Genomic DNA, 24,164 nt, shown 5'->3' on the forward strand with positions numbered 1-24,164 from the left:
AACGATTCGATATATATCGTGGTGCTTGCTTTCGTTCATTTTGCATTTGTTATTATTATTTTAAATCAAATAAAATGTATATAAATTAAGATGAATTAAACAATTAGTAATATTGTAGTAAATAAAATAATTATTTTATTGTTGTGTCAGTGTTGCCGCAATTATCGTGCATTAAATATTTGTGAGGTTATGTATCAGTGTTGTTCATGCGTTATTTTTGCAGAAAAAGAAGAGACAAATTTTTGAGATTTTTTTGGATATCAGCTATAATATTCGAAGAAGTTGTTTAACATTTGACAATACATTAAAGAATCTGGAAATGGACAACCAAAATAATCTGGAAATACAAGTAAATTAACTTAAGTTGTAACCCTTTATATCTAATTGTCGTTTTTTCATTGATATATTTTTATAACGAATGCACTGTATTTATTTTTAAAAAAATTAATGATTTTCGCGTAATATAATTATTCAGTAATGCTATTTTTAATTTACAATTATTTTTAAGCAAGTAAAATAATAGGGAATTTGCATCAATTTTTTTTTAAATTTAAATCGATAGATTAGGTCAGATTTATATAACAAAATTTTTTTCCCATAATTTTTTAGTGACAAATAAGCGCAAAATTAAATAAAAACAATTTACATAATTTTTAAATAACGAAAACGCTCCGGAAAGAGCCGAGTCTACCCGAACTCTGCGTGACGTCACGGGCACGAATTTACAGTAATGTTTTAATGTATGATGGTAGTAAATAGTATTAATTAATTATTATTTATAAAAATGAGCGAGAATAAAACATTCCAGTCATGTTTTGTGCCATTATGTGGAAGCACCAATGTCAAAACACCAAATAAAATATTTTTTTGTGTTCCAAAGGACGAAAAAATGAGGTTAAAGTGGTTTCAATTTGCTCGTCGAAAAGATGTTCCAAAGGATAAGTACACTTATTACTGTTGCGACGATCATTTTAATGTAAGTAGTATATTACAATCAGTTTTTAATTAATTATTTACAATAGTATTAAAAAAAATAAAATATAAACAAATGTCATACTACATTTATCATATATACCAATGTGAATAACATAACCTCAAATTTGATTTGTTTTTTTTAATGCAGATAAAGGATGACATGGACAATTATATTAGATATTGTCTTATGGGAGGACCAAAAAAATTGAAAAAAGATGCGATTCCTCACAAATTTGCTTGTCAGCCTAATAGGTGTAAAATAAATGAAGAATCACGACCAGCTTTTATAAAATTGAATAGAAAGAGAGAAATTCAAGACATTTTATCGGAAACTGAAAATCAAGAAAATTTCACATCAAAACAAAACGATCAACCAGCGTCAAAAAATAGGAAAATTTGTGATGTTATTGAAAAAGAGGCTTTAACTAATTTAACAAATATAGCAGAGTTAAGTAAAATTGAAAGTCCCCTTGACGTCCCACTGTCAAACAATTTGTCCTCTGTAACACAGGATGCCTTACAACCAGGCTTTTTTATGGAAAAAGAAAACGAATCCTCTGTAAATTTACTACCTACAGAAAACTGCGATCAAAATAGTAAAAAATCTGTTGGTACACAAGTGCGGAAAAGTTTTACAAATCCTCATGTTCGAAGTAAGCACACTACATGCAAGCCTGACACCCGTGATGCATCTTGTGAAACTAAAGTAGAAATGGTTGATAAAATGTGTTCACCGATCAATTTTTGTGGAAAAGAGTCTGTAAAATCTACTTTGCTTAATTCCGATTCAAGTGCAATTGTGTCTTCGTCTAACGTTACCAGCGAATATAAATATACGTCAATATCCAGCGAGTATAAAAAATCTTCAACTTGCAGTGAGGAAAAAAATGAAAAACAAAAAGCAATGAAAAAATCAATTCTTGATATCACCCTATATTTAATAAGTGTAGATCCAAAAAAATATGTTGGTATTAATCAGGAATGGTTGTGGATTTTACCTATGTTGAGTTCTTCTACAAATTGCAGCGTTAATAATATTAAACTCACTTTGCAAAAAATTAAAACTGATGACACTTTTAGTCGACTGGGTGATCAGTATGGTATCTCAACTTCGCAGGCAAGCCGAATTTTTGATAAAAATGTAGATCGATTAGCTCACTATTTAAAAACGCTTGTATACTTTCCTGATGAAAAAAGTATAAAAAAAAATTTACCTATTGCATTTCGAGCTAATTACAGTAATGCATGTGCTATTATTGATGCTTTTGAAATAGAGATTGAAAAACCTTCAAATCCAGTTCATCAGGCGCTAACGTGGTCAGATTATAAGAAATGCAACACAATGAAGTATTTGATAGTATGCTCTCCGGATGGATTTATTACTTTTACATCTAAAGGGTACGGAGGAAGGATAAGCGACACCTTGTTATTTGAAGAGAGCAAATTAATAAATATTCTCCCTGCTGGATGTGGAGTTTTAGCTGATCGAGGTTTCAAACACATTCAGTCAGTTTTAAACAAACGAAAATGTAAATTACTTCGTCCGCCGTCAGTTTCGACTACTTCAAAATCGACAAAAGCAGAAGTTTTAAAAACAAAAAGCATTGCAAGTATAAGGATTCATATCGAAAGAGTCATTCGAAGGGTTCGAGAATTTGAAATATTAAAACCTCATTCTTGCCTTGATCTAAATACAGTGGTGAAGTTAGATAGTATTGTAACTATTGTTGGAGGTTTGATTAATTTACAAAAACCTATAATAAGAAAATAAATGTTTGCTAACAAATGAAGTTCATGTACAAATCAAACAGTAGTAATAAAATATAATAAGTATTTGTTTATTATTTATGATTAATATATTTATAAATTTTTTACTTATTAAATATTGTATTTAAAATTCTATCGATGGAAAATAATAAAATAATATATTTATCAGAAAATACTCATTTATTTATTAATAGTCCCAAATAAAATAAATCTTATTTTAAAAAGATAATAATTATTATACATTTTCATCTTTTTATCGAGTTTAATAAAACAGGAAAAATATTTTTTTCCCAGAAATCCACAGAATCTTTTACTATTTGACTAGTGAAATTTTGATCATATTTCACCCACACAAATTGAAATTTTTTATTTCTTTCAAAATTCGGATCTGCAACACAAAAAAGTCCTTTCTTCTTGTCAGTAGCCATCATTTGTAAATTAATTTGAGCTTTGCACTTTTGACTGAGTTGACCATTTTTTAAATAATTTTCTACAGTTTTTTCAGAGCTTGGACATTTAACTTCCAACACAAATTCTGAACTTATTCCGTCTGGTGAAGCACCTATCATAGGTAATGATGGAATTAGAAACATACCGCACTTATTTATTGATAGTTTTAATATTTTCTCAATCTCACTTATGACTTCTTCTTCCAAGTTTTTGCCGCGTTGCATATCAACACTGTTATAAACTTTTGCTGCCCCTATGATTCGATTTACTAAACTACCATTTGGTGTGCGACATCGACTAGCTTCAAAAACATTAGATGCAGTAACCCTTCCGAATCTCAGTTCGTGCCACAGAATATCATTTGATTGACTCCTAGTTTGTTGTTCAGCCTGAAGACATAAATCTTGCGAGAATTTTTGCATTGAAAAATTTAAAAAATTATCAACTGAAATTTTTTCATCGGATTGTATGAAATTAAATATAAGTTGATGTATGGACAAGGCATGAACTTTTCTCTCTTCTAAATCAAATGCATGTCTTGATAATTGGCTATCTAACTGTTTGGCTGCAGCTTGTTCAATTACTTTGTTTAAAAACGTCGAATTATCACCGAAATCTTCAACTGAATCGTTCGATTTTTTTTTCAATTCACTAGTCAAAACAAATTTGTGTGTATCTCCGACTTTGGCTAAGGCTGATTTCCTCCAGTAACATTCCACTTCTGTTGGAGATGGCGATTCATATCTTCTGTTTGCCCACATTAAAAAAGCAATTCCGTGTTTACATCCACCCAATGACGCAGCGCAATCAAGACATTCTACTTTTTTAACTTGTTCGTTAACTTCATCTACAGTTAACGTTACAGTGTAATTTTTACTTCTTACTCGGTGTTCAGGACAAATTCTGCCTTTCAATGTGCATATTGACCCTACACGTTTTACGCAAACATAACCTATTGCAGAGTCTCCGTAATTCTCTCTTGAAGATCTACAATAATATAAACATAAATAGTAATCAACTATATATAAGTTGTTAATTATTAATTATTTAATTAAATAATTTTATTAGTACAAACATTTATATTTACTTACAATGTTGCTTTCACTCCACGAACCTCAGGTGCATTATATCGCTCATTATTTGTAATATATTCATATACCATAAACACATTTATTTTTGGCAAATTAGTGGTATCAGCTTTTTCAAAACCGGGATCTAATTTATTTACCATTTTTAATCAAAACAATGTATTCAATAATTATTGCGAGCCGATTACAAAAATATCACGTATGAATATACACAGCATACACTTCTGCATTTATGCCCGTGACGTCACCAATCTGAGAGCCAATTAAAATCGTTTGCTCTCAGTTGAGAAAATTTCAAATAATGTTAAAGTTTAAATTAATTTTTTAATGTTATTTATGCATGAAAATTGTAAAAAAAATTTTTTAATACTTTTGAAATCGCATTAACTTTCGTTTTATATATAAAAAAACCGTATTTATTTTTAATGCAAATTCCCTATCTTAAACAAAATTAAAATCATTAAAATGAATGTAATTTTAAGGTTATGTTTACTTTTATCTATCTGGTATATCCACGTGGTCACATGCACGTCGAAAATATTTGTGTATTTAATACAGTATGATTTTATTTTTAAATTTTATCTCAAATGAAATTATATTGATATAATAATATATAATTTTAAGAAAAACAATAACTTTTTTCTTAACATTGATTATGTCTTTTCAGATTTTACGAACTTAATATTATTTATAGAGTTTTCACTTTGAAAATATAACAAAAACGTTGTATAATATAGACAATAATTTGTTAACAATGGATGTAGAATATTCAGAGAAAGTAGGAAATTCGGAAGGAGAAAATAATGAAAGTATTTCAGAACGTGCGAAGAATGATATTGACATTATAACGAATTTAAAAGAAAAGCATTCTGAATCTAAACAATCTTTTGATTTAATAAGCAAAGATAAAGAAAGTAATAAAATTCTTACTGCTCAAAGTAGCAATTGCGAGCTAAAAATCAACAAAATGAATTCAGATGAAGGTAATTTATGAATTTTTCATTTATTGAAAATTATTATTTAAAATATATTTATTTTTCTTAAACAACCCATTTAAATATTAATTTCTAATAAAATTATATTTATAGGAATTAGTCTAAAAGCAGGTGCTTTAAGTGCCATAGCAATGGATTATTATTCTTCAGACTCGGAAATTGATGAAGTTAACGAATCTGAAAATTCACAAATGGAAATGCAAATCAGCAATGAAACGCAAGAAGTTATAATCAATAATAGAATATCAGAAATTGAAATTATCAGCAATAAAACGCAACATGTGGAAATAGTCAATAATAAAAATCCAGAAATAGAAACAATTAACAATGAAACGCAAGAATTGGAAATAATTAGTTATAAAAAGCCAGATATAGAAATAATTAGCAATGAAAAACCAGAATTGGAAATAATTAGTCACGAGAAACCAGAAATATCAATAATTGACAAGGAAATATCGAAAAATGAATTAAATAGTGAAAAACCAGAAGTGGAAGTTTTAAAAGAATACCGAACACACATGGAAATTACTTGCAGCAGCGATGAAATTGACAGTGAGGAAGATTCTAGTAGTAGCAGTAGTAGTGATGATGATTCTGAAAGCAGTAGCAAAAGCGAGAGTTTATCTGATAGTAGTGAAAAAAGTTTACATGAAACCAAAAAAGTAGTAGGGTAAATATAAAATTAAATTATTTTTCTATAAATTATTCATTTAAATTTTCAATTTTTCTAAACTTAATCATAAATAATAATAACAAATTGTTTTAAATTAAAACAGAAAAGGCAAGCAGCGCGTTAGAAAACAGAGTAAAGGAGAATTTGATGATCTTCCACCGATTGAAGATTTAAATATTAATGTTCCTGAAGTTCTTTGTGATCCACTTGGAGAGGTAAAGATATACAATTAAATATTTTTCATAAATAAATTTATTATTTTAAAAGTGTTTACTTCCTCAAAAAAAAAAAGTTTTTTAATTATAAATATTAATTTTACAGGTAGCGTGGATCGTCGATCAGATGGTTGTAGTTCGTCCAAAGCCAGGTAAACCAACTTTGAATTTAGAATCAATTCTTTTCATAGAACGAGGTCGTCGAGTTTTGGGTCGAGTATTTGATGTTTTTGGTCAAGTATCAGATCCCCATTATTGTGTTCGTTTCAATAACTCGAAACATATTCAAGAAAATAAAATACAAGTCGGCATGAATGTCTACTTTTGTCCCAATACGGAATATACTACCGTAGTTTTCTTACATGAACTCACCAAGTATGTGAATATTCTTGTTATGATTTTTAGAATTTGTATTTTAGATTCTACAATTTTGCAAATTAAAAAAAAAAATAAATGATTAAATAGAAAATATTTAACTATAGAATGAAAGCCTGTGATCCAACGGACGACGATGAGCCACCTGAATTTTCTGACGATGAGGAGGAGCAGGCGTACTATCAAAATCTGAGAAAACAACAAAAGACCGAGAAAGCTGTCTCTGAAAGTGGAATACCAACGAAAAAGAAGCGAATTGGACAAAAAAATTCTAGTGGAAAAAAGAATTCAACTGATTGGAAATCACATCATCCTTGGAATACGAAAAGAAATGTACAACAGCAAACTGCAACTGGCGCACAAAGAGTTACAAATTCTCAGGATTCTTACTCGCAAAATTGGTATGGATCTATGCCGCCATATCAACAGAATCCTTGGCCTCCGTTTCCAATTTTTCCGAATCCTGCTTGGCCAATGTATTATCCTCCTTCAAATTACAGAGGTAAGGAAACGTTAAACTATTTTTTTTTTTAATTTTAAATTCCTCTCTTCTTTATTTATACTTCGTCTTATTAAATTCAGCAAAAAAAAAAATCTAACACAAACCATATATTCAGGTTTTAGACCTCAAATGGGATTTCCATCTCCCTTTCATCATTCACAACGATATTCAAATTCCACATCTTGGAACGCAAGGAATCAAGTGCCACAATCTTCACAAAATCATCAACCAAATGTTGCAAATGCAATTACTTTAAGTCCTCCACCACCACCACCACCTCCACCTTCTCCTCCACAGGATCCTTCTCCGCCAGGAATGTAAAAGATAATTATTAACTTTTTGTTTTCATTTTTATATTTTTTATATAAAATTTTTTACATTCTATATATGAAAGTAGTTTTCTTGTATATACATACATCTAATATGTATTTTTTTTCTTAATAGATTAAAAATTCTTATTTTAAGTCACTTTATATGGCAATATTCTTGAAAAAAAGAATGATTTTTATATTCCCACATTTTTGGTTCATCGAGCTTCTTTTGGGCGATTTTAATGTCGTTTTGTATTTCACTTATTAAGTCATCTGCAACAAAAAAAAAAAAAAAAGTCGAATAATTATAATAAAAAATATCATTTAATTATAAAAAGAAATTCAAAAATTGATAATTTTCAATGGCAGTACAAAATTATTGTTATTAATAAGTAATATAAAAAGTATAAAACAATTATATAATTAATGCATATAATGAAATATGTTAATTACTATGGTCCAGAATGCAGCTAAAGGAATAAATTTATTTTCTTACCAATAGATGAGAAATCTTTTTCGGGCCTTATATAACCTGTGATAATAATTTTTAGACTCTTGTCATAAAAATCACTTGAAAAATCATTAATCAAATGAAGTTCCTAGAAAAAAAATCAATTCTTTCAAATTCTCTTCTTAAATGTATAGAAAAATATTTTTCTTTAATATTTTCTCCTAATTTTCAATATTGCTTATAAAATATAAATGAGTTATTGACGTTTCAAAAAATCGTCATCAAAATTTTTCATTAACACAATATTTAAAAAAAAAAAAAAAAAAAGTTTCTTTTAAACATCCCACAAAATATTACCATGGATTTTTTTTCATTTTTGTAAAAAGCGATTCCAGCCAATGATCATAACCATTTTGTAAATTGATTTTTCTAATAATGCCCATCCATAGTAAATTACAGTTTCAAATTCTTTGGACAATGCATCAACAACATCTTCTGGAAGATTTGCTAAAATATTTAAATGAAAAAACCTATTTAAAAAAATTAAATCTCCAAGAAATAATTTATTTTATTTAATTTTAAGTAAAATAAATAGTTTCATCATATAACAAAAGTTTAACAATTATAAAGTCATTATTATTATGAATGAAAATTTGGATAATAAAGTTTTAAATAATGCGAAACTGTATTTAAAAAGATTTATAAATTACCTGTTGGAATTCCTAGAGATTTAGATCCTCTTCCAAAACCTTTAATAAATTTACCCGTTGTACAATAAGGTAAAATTTTACTAAACATTGTTCTTATTTAAAAATTTGAACGTATTTTTTGAGTCAAAATACATATGATTCTATTTTTAGTGATAGTTTTGTGTTTCACTCCAGAGCACAAAATCTCCCAATCTAGTGGTCCTCTTTTTTCAATAAATTGTATTTCTAATAAAGTAGTTTATTTTAATTATAATAATATTATAAAATATTTAATCACATTCTTCTATTTTTATATTAAACTCATTTATAGTAGAATTAAAGATTATAAGTGTCAGTAAAATCGTTTAATAAAATTGAAGATTTTTTTTGATACAATAATAATGTAAAAAGTAATTAGTGGTCCATTATTGGGTGCTATATTATTCTGGCTCCCATTATAATTGGATCATTAATATGCAAATGGTATTTTTCCCTTATGAAAAATTACATTTTCAAACATTCATTAGGAACAAAATATGTATCACATAAATTGTCTTTAATTACCCTTACGCATTGAATTAAATTTAATTGATTTCGCAGTTAATTATTTGTCAGATATTCGCAAAATTTTCCTTTCTTAAGTTAATGTTTAAACATCACAAATACTACCTCGTCAAATAATTTTACTCTCGAGAAACTTTATTTTCTTATAACAAACAAAAATTTATTCTATTTTACAGTAAAAATTGTAAAAATTAGAAATGACTGACGTTCAAGAAAAACAAAATTCCAACTCAAAATTATTGAAAACAATTCAATCAAATAAAACTAAATCTTTGTTATCTTATCAAATGTTAAAAATTTTCGGAATTATATTAATAATGTGGCCAATTGACAGGAAAACAAAAAAAATTTACCGCATTTTTTATGAATTATTATGGTGGTTATTTCTAATTAATGATATTCTTTTATTTCTCGGTGTTTTAATTGGTCTTTGTCAATTTTATAAATATGTTTCAACATTCTCAACAACAATTTGCATTATTTTAGAATTGATGGTGATTACCGAAAAAGTGTACACATCAATTCTCTTCAAAGTTCGTCGATCTCAATTTAAGGTTTATTATAAGTTTTTTAAAAAAAAAATTTTTCTAATAAATTAAATTATATTATAACAATGATCACCCGGTTAAATTAATTTTTAAAGAAAATAAATTTTGCAGATTTTAATTAATGTTCTTGAAAAAATAGTAAAGAACGTGGAGAGTAAAGAAGCAATTTTATTGAAAAAAATGGAATCTTCAATATTGACAAACATCATTCATTGTATAATTTATTGTTTAATGTTTTTACTGTACATTTACTTACATTTATTTGACATAACACTTATTCTACCAAAAGAAGTTTGGCATCCTTTTTCCATTGACCCCTATAACAAAAAGAAATTAGTACTACTTCAACAGATGATATATATTTTTGAAACTGGCGCATTAAATGTTGCTGATGGTTTACTTTTCATGACAATGAATACAGCTTCGGTAAAATTGCAAATTCTTGCTGAAAATTTTGAAAAAGTTCATGACAAGTATCAATTAAATAAATGCATTCAACAACATCAAGAAATTTTATCGTAAGTCTAAAAATAGTATATTAAAAATTAAAATAGTTTTTTTTTTTTTACTAATATTTTATATAAATGAAATTTATTTTTAGTTAATGAGTTTCAATTTTTTTTTTTGGTATTTTAATAATTTGATATTTTTTTTAGATACATTGATGAGATTAATAGCTTAACACGTTTTATGATTTTTAAAACGATTATTGCTACGCTATTTTATATAATTCTTGGACAACTTCAACTCGTTCATGTTAGTAAAATGTACTTTTTACCATTATTACATATTTAATATTAAAAGAAAATTTATTTTAAATTTCATCTTTTAGATAAAAGAGGCAGTTAATCTTCCATTGATATGTCAATTTATTGGAGTAGTTGCAATAGTTATTTACAGAGTTTACTATACTGCTCGATGTGCTGACACAATATCAACGAGGGTAAGAAAGAAAATTCTCTTTGTTTACTTTTCTTTTATTTTAAAACATTTATTTTAATGTTTCCTTGTTGCAGAGTGAAAATTTAAAATTTTCTTTACCCTGGATTGTAAATTCAAAAGAAATGGCATCAATAATATGTATAATTATCCAAAGATGTCAAAAACCTCCATATATATCTGTTTCCGGTATTATGCCTCAATTTTCCTTAAAATATTATGCAGCAGTGAGTAAATATTATAATTTTATGTTATTTTTTTTCAAAAAATTTTAATTTAGTAATCTTAATGAGGAAAAAATTTATTTTTCATAATTCCAATAAGTGAATGCTTTACTTTATATCAATTATAAGAATATTACATTTACTAAATCTAAATAAGTGAAAATTTTATTCATCGATTTTCTAATATTATTAAATAATTTTAATTACAGTTTCTTTCCTTCACCTTTTCATACTTCGTAACAGTAAGAGCAATATTAGAATTGAAAATTGGATTCTAAATATCAAAGGCAGAGCAGAAATAACTATGTGATTATTTATTAATTTCATAATCACTAACTAAATTTCTTAAATATTTTATATGAACTAAATTTAAAAATTTCGATTGCCTTATATAATTATATAAAAATTTATTTAAATTAGTAATTATCTTTTTCTTTTAAATGACCCCTATGTAATAAATAGTTAAGTAGTAATTAATAAGAGGGTACGCATCTATAATTATTATCTCATTTCACTTATTGTATATATGTAAATTATAAATAATTACTTCCTTGGTAAAGTAAATTTGACTTTTTTTCTTAAACAGTTATTATTTAGAAATCCGAAATTCAAGAGTCGTGAACAATCAAAAAGTTCTTTTGTTTTAAATTTAAAATATATTTGTTTTTAAAAATTTCAAATATGACCCTAAAATTGAAAAACTCAAAGAGACTAAATAATTATATACTATCTTATCGAGTTGTAAAATTTTTTGGTGAACTTTATTTAATGTGGCCTTTAAAAAAAAAAGTGAATTCATTCAAGAAAATCCTTCTCGAAATAAATTGGTGGATATTTCTCATCAATGATATTTTTCTCTTATTTGAAATTTCAATTGGTTTATACATTTCCCATGGCAGTACTTCTTCATTAATAACAACTTTAAGCGTAATAGTGGAATTATTGATAATATGTGAAAAAATATACACGACAATCTATTTTAGAATTAACCAAATCGAGTTTCAGGTATTATTTTTCAAATATAAAATAAAACTCCTTTTTCCCCCCTATTTTATATTGATATTTTGAAATTATATCTAAATTCGTTTGTTTAAACTCAATGTCCATTTTTATATATATATAACTTTGAATGTTTTTAATTTAATTTCAAAAAAATATAGAAATTTTGTTTTACGAAAAAAAAATGATTATTTTTCACAGAAACTTATTATTGATCTTGACAATACAGTGAAAAATGTAAATAGTAAGGAAGAATATTTATTAAAGCAAATGGAATCATCTTCCTTAACACAGTTTATACATTGGACAATTTTTGTGTTATCAATTATTTGTTATATATATTTACGTTCATTTAAACGAATACTTGTTTTACCAGAAGAAGTTTGGTTTCCTTTTTTTATTGATCAATTTTATAAAAAGTATTTAGTGACATTTCAACAAATGATGTTTATTACACAAATTGGATTATTAACCGTAGCAGATGGAATTATTTTTTTGTTAATAAATAATGCTACAGTAAAATTAAAAGTTCTCGCTGATAGTTTTGCAAAAGTTAATAATAATAATCAACTTAAAAAATGCATTCAACAACATCAACAAATTTTATTGTAAGTTTTTATGTAATTTATATTGAACAATAATTGTAACTGCAATTTAAATTTTATTTAATGTATTCGAAATTACAAATTATTTATATAGAATAAATAGATTTCAAATTTATAATTTAATATTACTTTTTAATCATTTCTTTTTTTTAGATATATTAAGCAAATTAACAGTACAATACGTTTTATGACACTTAAAGCAGTTTTTGCTACTTCAATTTATCTGACTCTTGGTTCTCTTCAATTTGTTTATGTAAGTAAAATTTTTTCAAATATAAAAAGGTATAATCTCTATATATTTAATATTATAATTGTTATATATTATATTTTTACTTTTAGGCAAAAAACAATGTTGCTCCATTTATGGTATTTCAATTTGTAACATTTATTGCTCATATAAATTACAGAGTTTACTACACTGCTCGCTGTGCTGAAATTTTAGCAGCAGAGGTAACAATTAAAAAAAAAACCACATCTAATTGTAAAAATTACCCTTAACCCTATTTAAATAAAAAAAAATTATTTTGTAAAATTTTTATTATAAAGTGCCAGCAATAGTGGTTAAACTTTAATATAAAAAGTTAATTTCAATTGGTTTAATTAAGTTGAAAAATGTAAAATATATTTGTGTAAGAGAAAATTTTATGATGAAATATTTAAGTTGTTTTTAAAATAAATTAAATGAAATAATAGGTAGTAATTATATTTTTTGACTTTGCTAAATAAAAATTTATAAAAATAATTGAATTATAAATTCTACAATATTAAAATTTAAAATAATCGAATTTTTTGCAATTGAATATTTACAATAATAGTAATTAAAATTCAATAATAATTATTTTTATCACTGGTAACATAAATCTTAATTATTTTCATTTCAGAATGATAATTTAATATATTCCTTGCCTTGGAAAGGAAAATCACGAGAAATGGGAATGTCTATATGTATAATAATTCAAAGATGCCAAAATAACAAATACATATATGTTTCTGGTTTTATGCCACAATTATCTTTAAATTATTACGCAAAAGTAAGTAGTTTTCTAAAAAAAAAAAAAAAAAAAATATTTACTTAAAATATCCATTAAATATATATCTACAAATTCGTATTTATACAAAAATTAAAATAGATTAATAATAAAAACCATGACATTCGGACAAATAGATTTTAATCATTTCTCCAATGTTTCGAAAATAAAATGATTTCCTTTTCAAATAATAATTACAACCTATTAGAACTAATTATTTAAAAAACAAATGTGCTTTAGTTTTTATTTTTTTGTATTTTTGTTTAATTTCTTACTTTTGTCAAAATTTTCGCATTTTTATTATTTTTATTTATATCTTTAAAGTTTGTAATTATTTTTTTATATTAATAGATTCCCTGAAGAGGAAATCATTTTGATTTCGATACGTTGGAGAAAATTTATTAAAATCTATTTGTCCGAATGTCATTGTCTCTACTCAGACATTAAAATAGTTATTAATCCCGAATTAATAGAATTTTTAAATATAAAAAAAATTATATATTTTTTTTTGTATATCGCCCTTTTGATAAAAATTCTATTGGAAAAATAATATATATATTATATCAATTTTTTTCGTTACAGTTACTATCTTTCTCCTTCTCTTACTTTTTGACTTTGAAAGCGATATTGGAATGAAGGATAGAAATTTTATTATCTAAATGTATCAATTAAATAAAATATATAAAAAATTGATTTTCCTGTATCTATTCATATCAACACTTCTTCATCAATTAAAATTTACGTATTTAATATTAAATCACAGTAATTTTATGATAAAATGGTCTATATATCAATTTTTAAGATCTTTCTATTAAAAATTTGAGTATCATTTTCTAAAATTTTTGCACCATAAAACGAGAAAAATAAATTTGTTTAACAATTTTTATTAAAATAAATATATTACTTTTTTAAGTTTAGTATAAAAATTAAATTTATTTAAAAGAATTGGGTATTGAAATATTCTAAATAAAAATATTATATATGAAATTAATTATTTAATTTTCTAAAACTCACGCTTCAATTTTTATCAACATTTTCCTCTTCTTCCCATGGTCGAGGAATTCTTTTGATTTCCCAAATGCGCGTATCATTCTGAAAAAATGATTATTATATTTAATTTTAATCGCAAATTTCTTTTATTTCTTTAAAATGAAAGATTGATAAAGAAATTAATAATGTATATTATTTTGAAAAATAAATCCTATATATATATAGTAAAATTTTATTTTACGTCTTTAATTTTTTCATATTCTGATTCTAAAGTAATATCTCCTGGTTTCCGCATTTTAATTCCTCGTTTCTTTATTTCTTCACGTACAACATCTGATTCCATTAGAGGTTTATATTGGAAACTGAAATAAATATTAGAGATTTATAAATAATACATATGCCTAAAATTCTAAACGTTCAAACGAATGAAATCAATTTTTTGGTCTATACATTTTTTAAATAGAAAATAGTAAATAAATTTTTAATTCATTTGAACGTTTGATTGTATACTATAATAATTATATTTATATTATGTAGCAGAAAATAAATAAATATTAAAATCTATCAGTGGAACTTACCGAAGTTGTTGAAATTCATTTAGTAAAAAAGGTGCACCAATAACAAAAACAAGAAATGGTATTCCATACCTCACAGATTTATTTTTAAATATATTTGACATATTCTATTAGTTTGCATAAAAAACGAATTAATAATTTTTAACAAAATTTATTTAACTCAAATATTCTAACCTAAAAATTACAAATTTTTAGATTATTTATATTTTCATTTAATTTTTTAAAGAAATTGATTTATTAAAATTAAATATTAAAGACAATTTTCAAAAAAAAGGTACGTAATAAATATATATTTATTTTCTTTTATTATTATTAAAATTGTTACTTTTGTTCAAAAAACATGAAAAACAAAATGCGCAAATCTATTTTAAATTTCTGCGCACATCATCTTCAACGCCCTCTTCCTAGTGACCTAGCCCAACCTAACTCTTCACTATGATGGAAAATTACAATTTACAATTGAAAAATGGTTGTAACCAGACATTTGTTGAATAGCCGGTCGACAAATTGTATCCGAAAATATAAAATCTTTTTTATCATTGGTATCAGTATATTATGTATTCAAGTATATTTAGCATATTCTTTTTTAACATTAGAAAACGAAGATCGAAAAACGCCTAAAAAACGTATTACTGACTTAGTAAGTGTAACCTAACCTCTCATTTTTTGACAGTTTAAAAAAATAACAATTTCTCTTTTTTCTAATCTTTTAATTAGATGAATGATTATTCTAATTTATTAGTAGTTAAACATTTATTTTTTATTAAAAGAATTATTGAAACTATATATTACTATTGTTTAAAGGATTTAAATATAATCATAAATAAAAATTGTAAAATTTATTCGCTATTTTTTATTTGAGTCCATGTGACTATATTAAATCGTTTTATTTTAATTTTGACAAGTATATATTTTAAAATGATTTGAAATAGACTTTTAAAAACTTGTATTTTTTAAAATTTAATTAAGTACAGAATTATTTAAATATATTTAAAATTTTACAAATAATTTAAAAATTGTAAACTTTAGGTCGGAGTAATTATTAAGAAATAAAAATTATGTATTTGAAATTTTTTTTTTTAACTTATAATTATCGAAACAAATTTATATTTACAAATTAGCAATTTATATTTACAGAAAGATTTTTCTCACTCAGAAATAGGAGAGGGTCTTCCAAAAGGAACACGGCAATTAAAATTGCCACCTGATAAACAAGCAGGTCAAAATAAATTACAACAATCACGTCGTAATCGTACAAATATTGTTACTTTAGATCGAAAATCACTTAATTTTACTCCAATCTGTGATGTGACTGGACGAGAGGCAGTTAGTGCCATAACACGAGCACAATCTCAAATATGTAAAGAGTATATAGTCAATGTGACGTGCCTTAGTCATCAAGGTTTATTATATCCAAAAACCTTAAAATCATCCTGTCCTCATTCAACAGGTTTCACAGGAATTCCAAAGAATATTGGTTGCTTCAAGGATGATAAACTTTTTCGCATTCTCAATGGTTTTAATACAATTTTTAAAAATAATAATTCCCCACAACAATGCGCATACATGTGTTTACAATCTGGATATTCATTCGCTGGTACCGAATACTCGTTAGTAATTTTTTTTATATATATAATTACATATTTTAAATTTGTACATTATGACTTTTTATTAATTTTTTTTCTATTCATTTATTAATTTCAATTTATCAAAATTATTCTAAATGTTAATAAATTTTAGTTGGTCAAAATATTTATTGATTAAAAATATAATCGACTTTAAATTTCATTTGTTTGATTTTAAATGATTTAAATATCAATAATAATTTTTTAATAAATAAAAATTTGTTATTTTACATAATTAATTAATTTTTAGTAAAATATTATTTTTTGATGCCGATTTCATTAAAATTATTTATTTTTTCACCTATTTTAAAGAAAAATAAAAGTATCTATAATCCCTACAATTTATATAAATATTTTAAATTTTTCTTTAATTTTAAAATTAACATTATATATTTTAGATATTTAAAATAAAATGTAAATTTGAATAAATTTCAGAGTCGAATGTTTTTGTGGAATGGAAGAGCCATCTCAAACTAGTCGACTGCCTGATTCTAGTTGTAATATGAAATGCCCTGGTGATTCTAAACAATCATGTGGAGGTTATTTAACTATAAACGTTTTCCATACTGGAATTAAAAGTAATTAAATTATATATTTTTTTTAATATTAAATTAAAAATAGACGATGCCAATTTATTTTTCTACATTATTGAGAATTTAAAATTATACTACAACATGAAAAATTTGAAGAACATAATTTTATTAGTTAATAAATATTTTAATTTAGAAGACAAATTTTTAAAAAATTAAATTAATTAATTCTTTTTTTTTGTAAATTTCATTTTCAGATTTTGTTTCTTAAAAATTTGCTACCAATTTAATTTAATTTTCTTTTGTACATTTAGATTTAAATAACACTTTTAATTTCAGGATTTAAACCCCAAGAAGCAAAGAATTCTAGTTCAAGTCTAGTGAAAGACAAGCCTATAAGAATAGCGTATTTAATTACTGTCAATGGCAGAGCTAGTCGTCAAGTTAAACGTCTAATTCGTACTCTATATCACACTTCTCATCTTTTTTATATTCACGTTGACGCGGTAATTATATAAAAAAAAATTTCACTACTATTAATTCCTAAAGAATGATAAAAATTGAATTTTAATGTAGATAAATTTAGAAAAGAAAAAAAAATTAAAAACAAGAATGATAAAATAATTTTTTTTTAAGTAACATACACCGTTTATTTGTTAAAATTATTTTTTTAAATTTATTGTTGATTTTTACAGAGACAAGACTATTTATATCGTGAAATGTTAGAGGTAGAAAGAAAGTGTAAAACAAATAATATCAAAGTGGCAAAAGGTGAAGGCTTGCGACACGCAAGTATTTGGGGTGGAGCGAGTCTTTTGACAACTGTTTTAAGTTCCGCAAGACAAATGCTCGCCCATTCTGAACCATGGGATTTTTTAGTTAATTTATCGGAATCGGATTTTCCAATTAAAAATAATACATTATTGACTGAATTTCTTTCATTGAATAGGGGAATGAATTTCGTTAAATCCCATGGAAGGGAGGTGCAACGTTTTATCACTAAACAAGGTTTGGACAAGAGTTTTGTCGAGTGTGAAGCACGTATGTGGCGTATTGGCGATCGAAAATTACCAAATGGTATTGTATATTCTCAATATAATAGTTTTTTCTTCTTTAATAAAACAATTAATTTTTTTTTTTTTTTATGAAAATTTCAGGTATTCAAATTGACGGCGGAAGCGATTGGATCGCATTAAGTCGAAATTTCGTGGAATACGTTGCAAATCCAAATCCAGATTCATTAATAGCTGGTCTTTTAAAAATTTTTCAATACACATTGTTGCCAGCTGAATCATTTTTTCACACAGCATTACGTAATTCAAAATTTTGTAATTCTTATGTTGATAATAATTTACATGTGACAAATTGGAAGAGAAAACTTGGCTGCAAATGTCAATATAAGGCAGTTGTCGATTGGTGTGGATGTAGTCCTAATGATTTTAAACTTGAAGATTTTACACGTTTACGTGGAACATTGCAGAGAAATTTATTTTTTGCAAGAAAATTTGAACCAATTATTGATCAAAGAATTATCGATAGAGTGGAACATTGGTTATATCCATCTTCAATAAATACAACAGTCAATGCAAAGGGATACGATATGTATTGGCAGAGTCTTTTTCATCATGCAGATTTAAGTCCACTTGCCGATGATACACTTTTAACTATTTCTAATTCACTTGCAAGACTTGCATATCGTAATTTTAATATTGAAGAGAATAATGTTCATCTTTTAGAAACAACGGCTTATTTTCATGAAAATAGATTTGTGGGTATTTTAATAAGAGCCGAGGCAAATGTGAGAATAATTGAATCGTCAACATTGCAAGCTGAATTTCCCGAGCAAATAGAATTATTGATTTATTTGAAGAAATTTATATCAACTAGTTCTGATTGGTTAGGAAAAATACGCGATCTTAGCGTAAGCACTGATTATGATCAAAAGGAACAAACATTTAGGAATTTAATTAGTGGATTGGGACCATTTTCCAGTCCAATTTTAGCCTATGAATTTGAATCGGAACTAGTCACACCGCAGAATGTTACAATTTTGTGGATTGATCCATTAGGAATATTAGCGGATGTTAATTATATGCAGTTAGAAGAAACAACGCTTGTGAGTAGTATTTGGTTCATTTTTTTTTTTTATTTGAATAATATGTATCTCAAATTTTATTTTTCAATGATAGGTGGGACATGTGAGGCCACAATTAAATGAACGATTATTAATTGGAACATGGCAAGTTATTTTGGTATCCAATGGTGAATTAATGGCGCAATTAAAATTTTTAATAACGCCATTGGCTTATTGGAAAAATCAAAAAATCTCTACTGATAAAGCAAGAGAAATTCACAATGGTTCATCTGGTCCTTATCATATTGCTAAGGATTTAGTGCACAAGTGGAAAAATTTCTTGAAACCTTTAATATACTCGGATGAAAAGCAACGAATAAATAATAATAATAATGTTGAAGAAAGAATTGGTTCCGAGTTAAATCAATGGATAGACAATTTAATAATAGATTATTATGAGATTAATAAAATTTGTTACGTTAGTGGTCGGTTTAAGTTTAAACCGATTTTACAAAAATGCTCTTCTACTCGATGGAGCTCCTTGAGCTCTGATACAAAGTCTGATGTTCATACTATATGTCAAAATTAATCAATTTAAATTCATGTTTTATATATATACATATATATATATTATATTAATATTAATGAAAATTTTCATATTATATTTCTCATCTTTATGAATAATTGACATTTCCGTAGATATTTTTATATTACACTCATAAGCGTTGTCAAATCAGTATTTATACAAATATATTTGAATTCTTTTATAAAAAAAAAATAATTTTCATCATTTATAAATTATTTATTTAATACAATTAATTTAATATTTATTTACAGTAAATGAAAAATAAAAATTAAACATATTTTCCTAATTCGTAAAGAAAAAAAAGAGTCAAATAAACATAGTAAAATTCAAATAAAATTAAAAATTACAATTAATAATTAGAATTTAATTTTTTAATTTTATTAAAATTGTTAATAATCAAGTAATTTTACAATTAAATAAAGTAGGGCCCTGGAAAATTAAATACGTCAGTGAGAAGATGACCTTGCATAGTAGTGGATCTACTACTCCTTTGATCATTTTCTTTTTTTTTAAAAAAAAAAAAGATCAGTCTTTAAATTCGCATAAAATTAAAATTTTGTCACAAGAGAAATTTAATCATTTGCTTTAAAGCTATTAAGAAAAAATTACATTAGCAATTAATTTTATTTCAGTTTGCTTTTTTTTAAAATAAATTAAATTTTCTCTTTGTTTTCTTTTGTTTTGAAGACAACAATTAACCGGTAAGAGAACAATTACATTTTTTTCCAAATAACAATTTATTATTAAATTAAAAAAAAAAAAATTACCAGACATTTTTTGTCAATAATTTTACAATAAATATAGAAATAATTATTTTCATCTTTTTTTTTTTACTATTAATTTTTTCACGTGCAAAATTAAATAATATTACTGAAATATTTTTCAGCATTATTTTTTCTTTCTTTGTAATCGCGAAAAAATATTATTAAGGAAATCCTCGATTAAAAATTAAAATGTCAAAGTTCATATTGAAAACGATAAATTACATTTTTTATAAAGTATGTGTGAAAAAAATCCAGTTTCTTGATTTTTTATTTATAAAAAAAATTTAACTTCTTTAAATAAACAATTTTTTTAAATTTTTATTTCGAAAAATAATATTTTTTTATATTTATGTATCAAGTTTAATAAAAAAAAAATATATATGTACTAATTCGTTATTTTTATTTTCAGAAAACGCAACTAACAAAGAATGTTGCGAATTTTGTTAATTTGTATTGTTTTTTTATTGAATGAAAGCAACAGTCAATATGTTCCCCCTGATGCAACAGTTCAACCTCTTCATCCAATAGGAATAAAAATTTCTATTCCGGGTTAGAAATATGCACATTAAAAAAATATTTTTCTAAATTAATAATCATAATTTAAATATTAAGAGGTTTTGAAAAATAATTATAAATTACTTCCTATATAGATGAAGAAGGAATTTCTTTGGTGGCATTTCATGTAAATTTTAATAAAGAATTTTTTGGATTGGAGGCTGGAACAATAGCACGAGATATAATAAAACCCAGAAATGGAAGATGGACTTACGAAGATCGAAGTACAAAATTGAAAGAAGGAGATGTAGTTTATTATTGGCTGCATATTGTCTTTGAAGGATTAGGATATAATTTACTTGATCAACAATACATTGTAACAGGTAAAATATTTTAAAGGAAAAAAAAATATTAATCAATTAAATATCGTACAATTTTGTTGAGTCATCTTGTATTTTTAAATGTTCTCCAGAAAATATTAACTAAGAACATAATTTAACAGGTATCATATATCTTAGTGAATTGATATCTACATTTAGGAAATAAATTTTTTAATATTGTTTATAAAATTTGTCAAAAGTAATCTAAATAACATTTTTAATTATAATAATTAATAATAATAATGTGAATAAATAAAACATAAATTTATCATCTTGTTTCAGACTTTTATGATTATAATGGAGTTTTAATTGGCGGATCAACTGGTACCACTTTTAATGGCAATGAAACTTGTACTCAAACATTAACAAAAGTTTTTGGTCGCGAAAATCAAACGGAAACCGTTTGTGGAGGAGCTCTTATTTTCGAAGATACTTTTGAAAATGATAATCATCTTAATCAGTCAAAATGGAATATTATTGAAAGATTTTCTGAATCGCCTGTAAGTTGATTTTTTTTTTTTTTTATCTTTTTTAACTTTTGTTCCCAAATCAAATTTAAATCAATTTTCATATTTTTTAAGAAATAGTTTATAAATATTTTGATTATTACCAAATATTTAATAAAAAGTAATAGAAAAAAAAACAACTATACTTAATATGTAATTAACAAGGAAATTCATATTTTTCACAGGATTACGAATTTGTTGTTTATCGAAATTCAAAAAAGAATGTCAACGTTGTGAATGGAAATTTAAAAATTACACCGATACTTTTAGAAGACAGTTGCGGTTTTCATTTTGTAGAAAATGGAAGTTTAAGTTTAAATAAGTGTGTAATAAAATAAAATCCTTATTTTTCAAAAAAAGAAAATATTTAAAAATCACTATTTTTCCTATTTAGATGTACTGGAGATCATGGATCAAGAGACTGTCAACGTAAAGCACAAGGATTTCATATTTTACCACCAGTTATCTCCGGTCGGATTGATACGAAAAATATTTTTTCTTTTCAATACGGACGAATTGTAATTAGAGCAAAAATGCCACGAGGTGACTGGATTTATCCACGTGAGTCACAATACAATAAATACATAAAATTTCTTATATATTATTTTTTTATACACTCGATATCATATTAACTTGTATTCTTTTATTTTAATTTTAGAATTTTATTGGTAAATTTTATTCTTGTTTAATTAATTATTATTATAGATATATTTTTGTTTTTTTTTTAAGTTCTATGGCTGGAACCAATGGACAGACAAGGAACACTCATGGGAAATGATATACTATTTTGTTTTCAATTGCGAGTAGCAAGTGCAAGAGGAAATACCGAATTGCAATCATCTAATGAAGAAGATTTAAGTGGACGCATTCTTCGTGGTGGATTTCTTACTCATACCGTTTTACATACAAATGATATTTCCACTCTAAAGACAAATGACAGTACAAAAAGTAAAATTTCTCCACAATTGTGGTCCGATGAATTTCATCTTTTTGAAATGGAATGGAGACCAGATGTAATCATTTCGAAAGTTGATGGAGAAATTTATGGAGAGACAAAATTTGATTCACCATTACAGTTGCCGGTAATTTACACATTTTATTGATCATAAAAAAAAAAGAAAAAAACAAACATTTTCGTTATGTAATGAAATTTAAGCAAAATTTGATATTTTTGTTTTAAATTAAATTATATTAAATTTTAAAAATGAGTATTAAATAATATTTAGTGGAAATTCGATGGAAAATTTTTTAGTTCTACGTAACTTTGGGTGTTGCTGTTGGTGGATACACTGAATTTCCTGACAATTGTAAAAATAAAGAGTATACAAAACCATGGAGCAACTTTAAATCAAAGGTATAAAATAAATCTTCACATTTTGATGAAAAAAAAAAATGAAAACAGTACTAAAAATGTGGCTATATAAAATTTTTAATTTTTCATTATAAATTAATAAAATTTCTAATTAATTTTTTATTTCTATTTTTAATTCTAGGCACTTTTAAATTTCTATCGTAAACAATCAACATGGTTCAATACTTGGAAATCAGGAACATCTTTAAAAGTGGATTTCATAAAAATTTGGGCTTTGTGATATGAATTCGGACCATTTTCTTATATATAAAGTATAATCCATTAAATCTCGACGATTCAAACGTTCTTCTTTTTTCTCATCTTTTATTTTAAATCTTTTCATCGTACTTAACATTCTAAGAGCGATATGGCATTTAATAGAATTCTCACACATTTTACACATTTAAGTATTCTTATTTCTAAGGCTTTTATCATAAATTACTTTATGTATTAAAAAAAAATATGTATATTTTCAGGGTAGCAATTATTAGAAACTGAAAAATCAACTATTTGTAGTTCTATTTGACTAATATTATAATTAAAAATTGCAAATAAAATACTTCTTTTCTCATTATTTGTGAACATCATAAAATTTTTTTAAATTCAATATTTTTAAAGTCACGAATTCTTACTTTCTTAATTTGTTGAATCACTTAAGAAAAATGATAAATTATTAATATTTTTAAGAACTTTTTTCGGCTATAATTATTGAAAAAATCTATTTTCTTGAAATTTCGAGAAAGTGAAAAAAAAATAACTCTAAAAGTAACTGAATAGCATCTTAAAAATTGCAAAAAAATTATGATTAAAAAAAAATTTTTTGAAAATTTTGTATTTTGCAACTTTTGTATTTTGGAAAATGAATTTTTAAATATTTTTCCCTATAATTT

At 24.8% G+C, this 24,164-nt stretch overlaps 5 protein-coding genes, 1 long non-coding RNA gene and 1 pseudogene across 9 annotated transcripts; 4 read left to right on the forward strand and 3 right to left on the reverse strand.

The window, feature by feature from the left end:
* Positions 1–50: 50 nt before the first annotated feature.
* On the forward strand, positions 51–7,508 carry LOC127278196 (H/ACA ribonucleoprotein complex non-core subunit NAF1). The gene is made up of 7 exons (XM_051299787.1): positions 51–349; positions 4,948–5,263; positions 5,369–5,945; positions 6,052–6,163; positions 6,270–6,538; positions 6,646–7,040; positions 7,156–7,508. The coding sequence occupies exons 2-7, from the start codon at positions 5,035–5,037 to the stop codon at positions 7,359–7,361; spliced, it is 1,788 nt and encodes a 595-aa protein (XP_051155744.1). The 5' UTR covers positions 51–349; positions 4,948–5,034; the 3' UTR covers positions 7,362–7,508.
* LOC127278195 (uncharacterized) lies at positions 714–2,915 on the forward strand. The gene is made up of 2 exons (XM_051299786.1): positions 714–976; positions 1,124–2,915. The coding sequence occupies exons 1-2, from the start codon at positions 785–787 to the stop codon at positions 2,744–2,746; spliced, it is 1,815 nt and encodes a 604-aa protein (XP_051155743.1). The 5' UTR covers positions 714–784; the 3' UTR covers positions 2,747–2,915.
* Positions 2,988–4,525, reverse strand: LOC127278197 (uncharacterized). The gene is made up of 2 exons (XM_051299788.1): positions 4,284–4,525; positions 2,988–4,179 (listed from the first exon to the last, which is right to left on the reverse strand). Exons 1-2 carry the CDS (start codon positions 4,421–4,423, stop codon positions 2,988–2,990), a joined length of 1,332 nt encoding a protein of 443 aa, XP_051155745.1. The 5' UTR covers positions 4,424–4,525.
* Positions 7,506–9,920, reverse strand: LOC127278198 (riboflavin kinase-like; annotated as a pseudogene).
* On the reverse strand, positions 9,812–15,341 carry LOC127278199 (cytochrome c oxidase assembly protein COX16 homolog, mitochondrial). Of its 4 annotated transcripts, XM_051299790.1 has the most exons (5): positions 15,149–15,341; positions 14,967–15,070; positions 14,630–14,750; positions 14,413–14,490; positions 9,812–9,920 (listed from the first exon to the last, which is right to left on the reverse strand). In XM_051299790.1, exons 2-4 carry the CDS (start codon positions 15,065–15,067, stop codon positions 14,416–14,418), a joined length of 297 nt encoding a protein of 98 aa, XP_051155747.1. In that variant the 5' UTR covers positions 15,068–15,070; positions 15,149–15,341; the 3' UTR covers positions 9,812–9,920; positions 14,413–14,415. The 4 variants fall into 4 exon arrangements, with proteins under 4 accessions (XP_051155747.1, XP_051155746.1, XP_051155750.1 ...); XM_051299789.1 differs by having other exon boundaries at positions 14,967–15,340; XM_051299793.1 differs by lacking the exon at positions 9,812–9,920 and adding an exon at positions 10,456–10,750 and having other exon boundaries at positions 14,967–15,341.
* Positions 11,345–13,341, forward strand: LOC127278202 (uncharacterized). Its single transcript, XR_007842460.1, has 3 exons — positions 11,345–12,373; positions 12,524–12,820; positions 13,252–13,341. It is a non-coding gene; the product is annotated as an uncharacterized LOC127278202 (long non-coding RNA).
* Positions 15,342–15,366: 25 nt separating the features above from the next.
* LOC127278192 (xylosyltransferase oxt) lies at positions 15,367–23,848 on the forward strand. Its single transcript, XM_051299781.1, has 16 exons — positions 15,367–15,603; positions 16,101–16,573; positions 17,024–17,166; positions 17,458–17,624; positions 17,814–18,195; positions 18,276–19,234; positions 19,308–19,770; positions 19,916–19,928; positions 20,970–21,091; positions 21,193–21,420; positions 21,700–21,917; positions 22,109–22,245; positions 22,318–22,484; positions 22,653–23,005; positions 23,176–23,277; positions 23,417–23,848. Exons 1-16 carry the CDS (start codon positions 15,430–15,432, stop codon positions 23,513–23,515), a joined length of 4,200 nt encoding a protein of 1,399 aa, XP_051155738.1. The 5' UTR covers positions 15,367–15,429; the 3' UTR covers positions 23,516–23,848.
* Positions 23,849–24,164: the final 316 nt, after the last annotated feature.

The sequence above is a fragment of the Leptopilina boulardi genome, unplaced genomic scaffold, assembly GCF_019393585.1.
Source record: "Leptopilina boulardi isolate dan_hultmark-lab unplaced genomic scaffold, ZJU_Lbou_2.1 LbouV2_199, whole genome shotgun sequence".
NCBI lineage: Eukaryota > Metazoa > Arthropoda > Insecta > Hymenoptera > Figitidae > Leptopilina > Leptopilina boulardi.

What these genes read in the sequence shown, in the direction of transcription:
- LOC127278195 (XM_051299786.1), top strand. Translation starts at nt 785, where the DNA reads ATGAGCGAGAATAAAACATTCCAGTCATGTTTTGTGCCATTATGTGGA. An exon ending in GTTGCGACGATCATTTTAAT is followed by an intron (nt 977 to 1,123) that starts GTAAGTAGTATA and finishes TTTTTAATGCAG; the next exon opens with ATAAAGGATGACATGGACAA.
- LOC127278197 (XM_051299788.1), bottom strand. Translation starts at nt 4,423, where the DNA reads ATGGTAAATAAATTAGATCCCGGTTTTGAAAAAGCTGATACCACTAAT. An exon ending in CGTGGAGTGAAAGCAACATT is followed by an intron (nt 4,180 to 4,283) that starts GTAAGTAAATAT and finishes ATATTATTGTAG; the next exon opens with ATCTTCAAGAGAGAATTACG.
- LOC127278196 (XM_051299787.1), top strand. Translation starts at nt 5,035, where the DNA reads ATGGATGTAGAATATTCAGAGAAAGTAGGAAATTCGGAAGGAGAAAAT. An exon ending in CAAAATGAATTCAGATGAAG is followed by an intron (nt 5,264 to 5,368) that starts GTAATTTATGAA and finishes TTATATTTATAG; the next exon opens with GAATTAGTCTAAAAGCAGGT. An exon ending in TTTGTGATCCACTTGGAGAG is followed by an intron (nt 6,164 to 6,269) that starts GTAAAGATATAC and finishes TTAATTTTACAG; the next exon opens with GTAGCGTGGATCGTCGATCA.
- LOC127278199 (XM_051299790.1), bottom strand. Translation starts at nt 15,067, where the DNA reads ATGTCAAATATATTTAAAAATAAATCTGTGAGGTATGGAATACCATTT. An exon ending in AATGAATTTCAACAACTTCG is followed by an intron (nt 14,751 to 14,966) that starts GTAAGTTCCACT and finishes TATTTATTTCAG; the next exon opens with TTTCCAATATAAACCTCTAA. An exon ending in AATATGAAAAAATTAAAGAC is followed by an intron (nt 14,491 to 14,629) that starts GTAAAATAAAAT and finishes TCATTTTTTCAG; the next exon opens with AATGATACGCGCATTTGGGA.
- LOC127278192 (XM_051299781.1), top strand. Translation starts at nt 15,430, where the DNA reads ATGGTTGTAACCAGACATTTGTTGAATAGCCGGTCGACAAATTGTATC. An exon ending in AATAAAAATTTCTATTCCGG is followed by an intron (nt 21,092 to 21,192) that starts GTTAGAAATATG and finishes CTTCCTATATAG; the next exon opens with ATGAAGAAGGAATTTCTTTG. An exon ending in AAAGATTTTCTGAATCGCCT is followed by an intron (nt 21,918 to 22,108) that starts GTAAGTTGATTT and finishes TATTTTTCACAG; the next exon opens with GATTACGAATTTGTTGTTTA.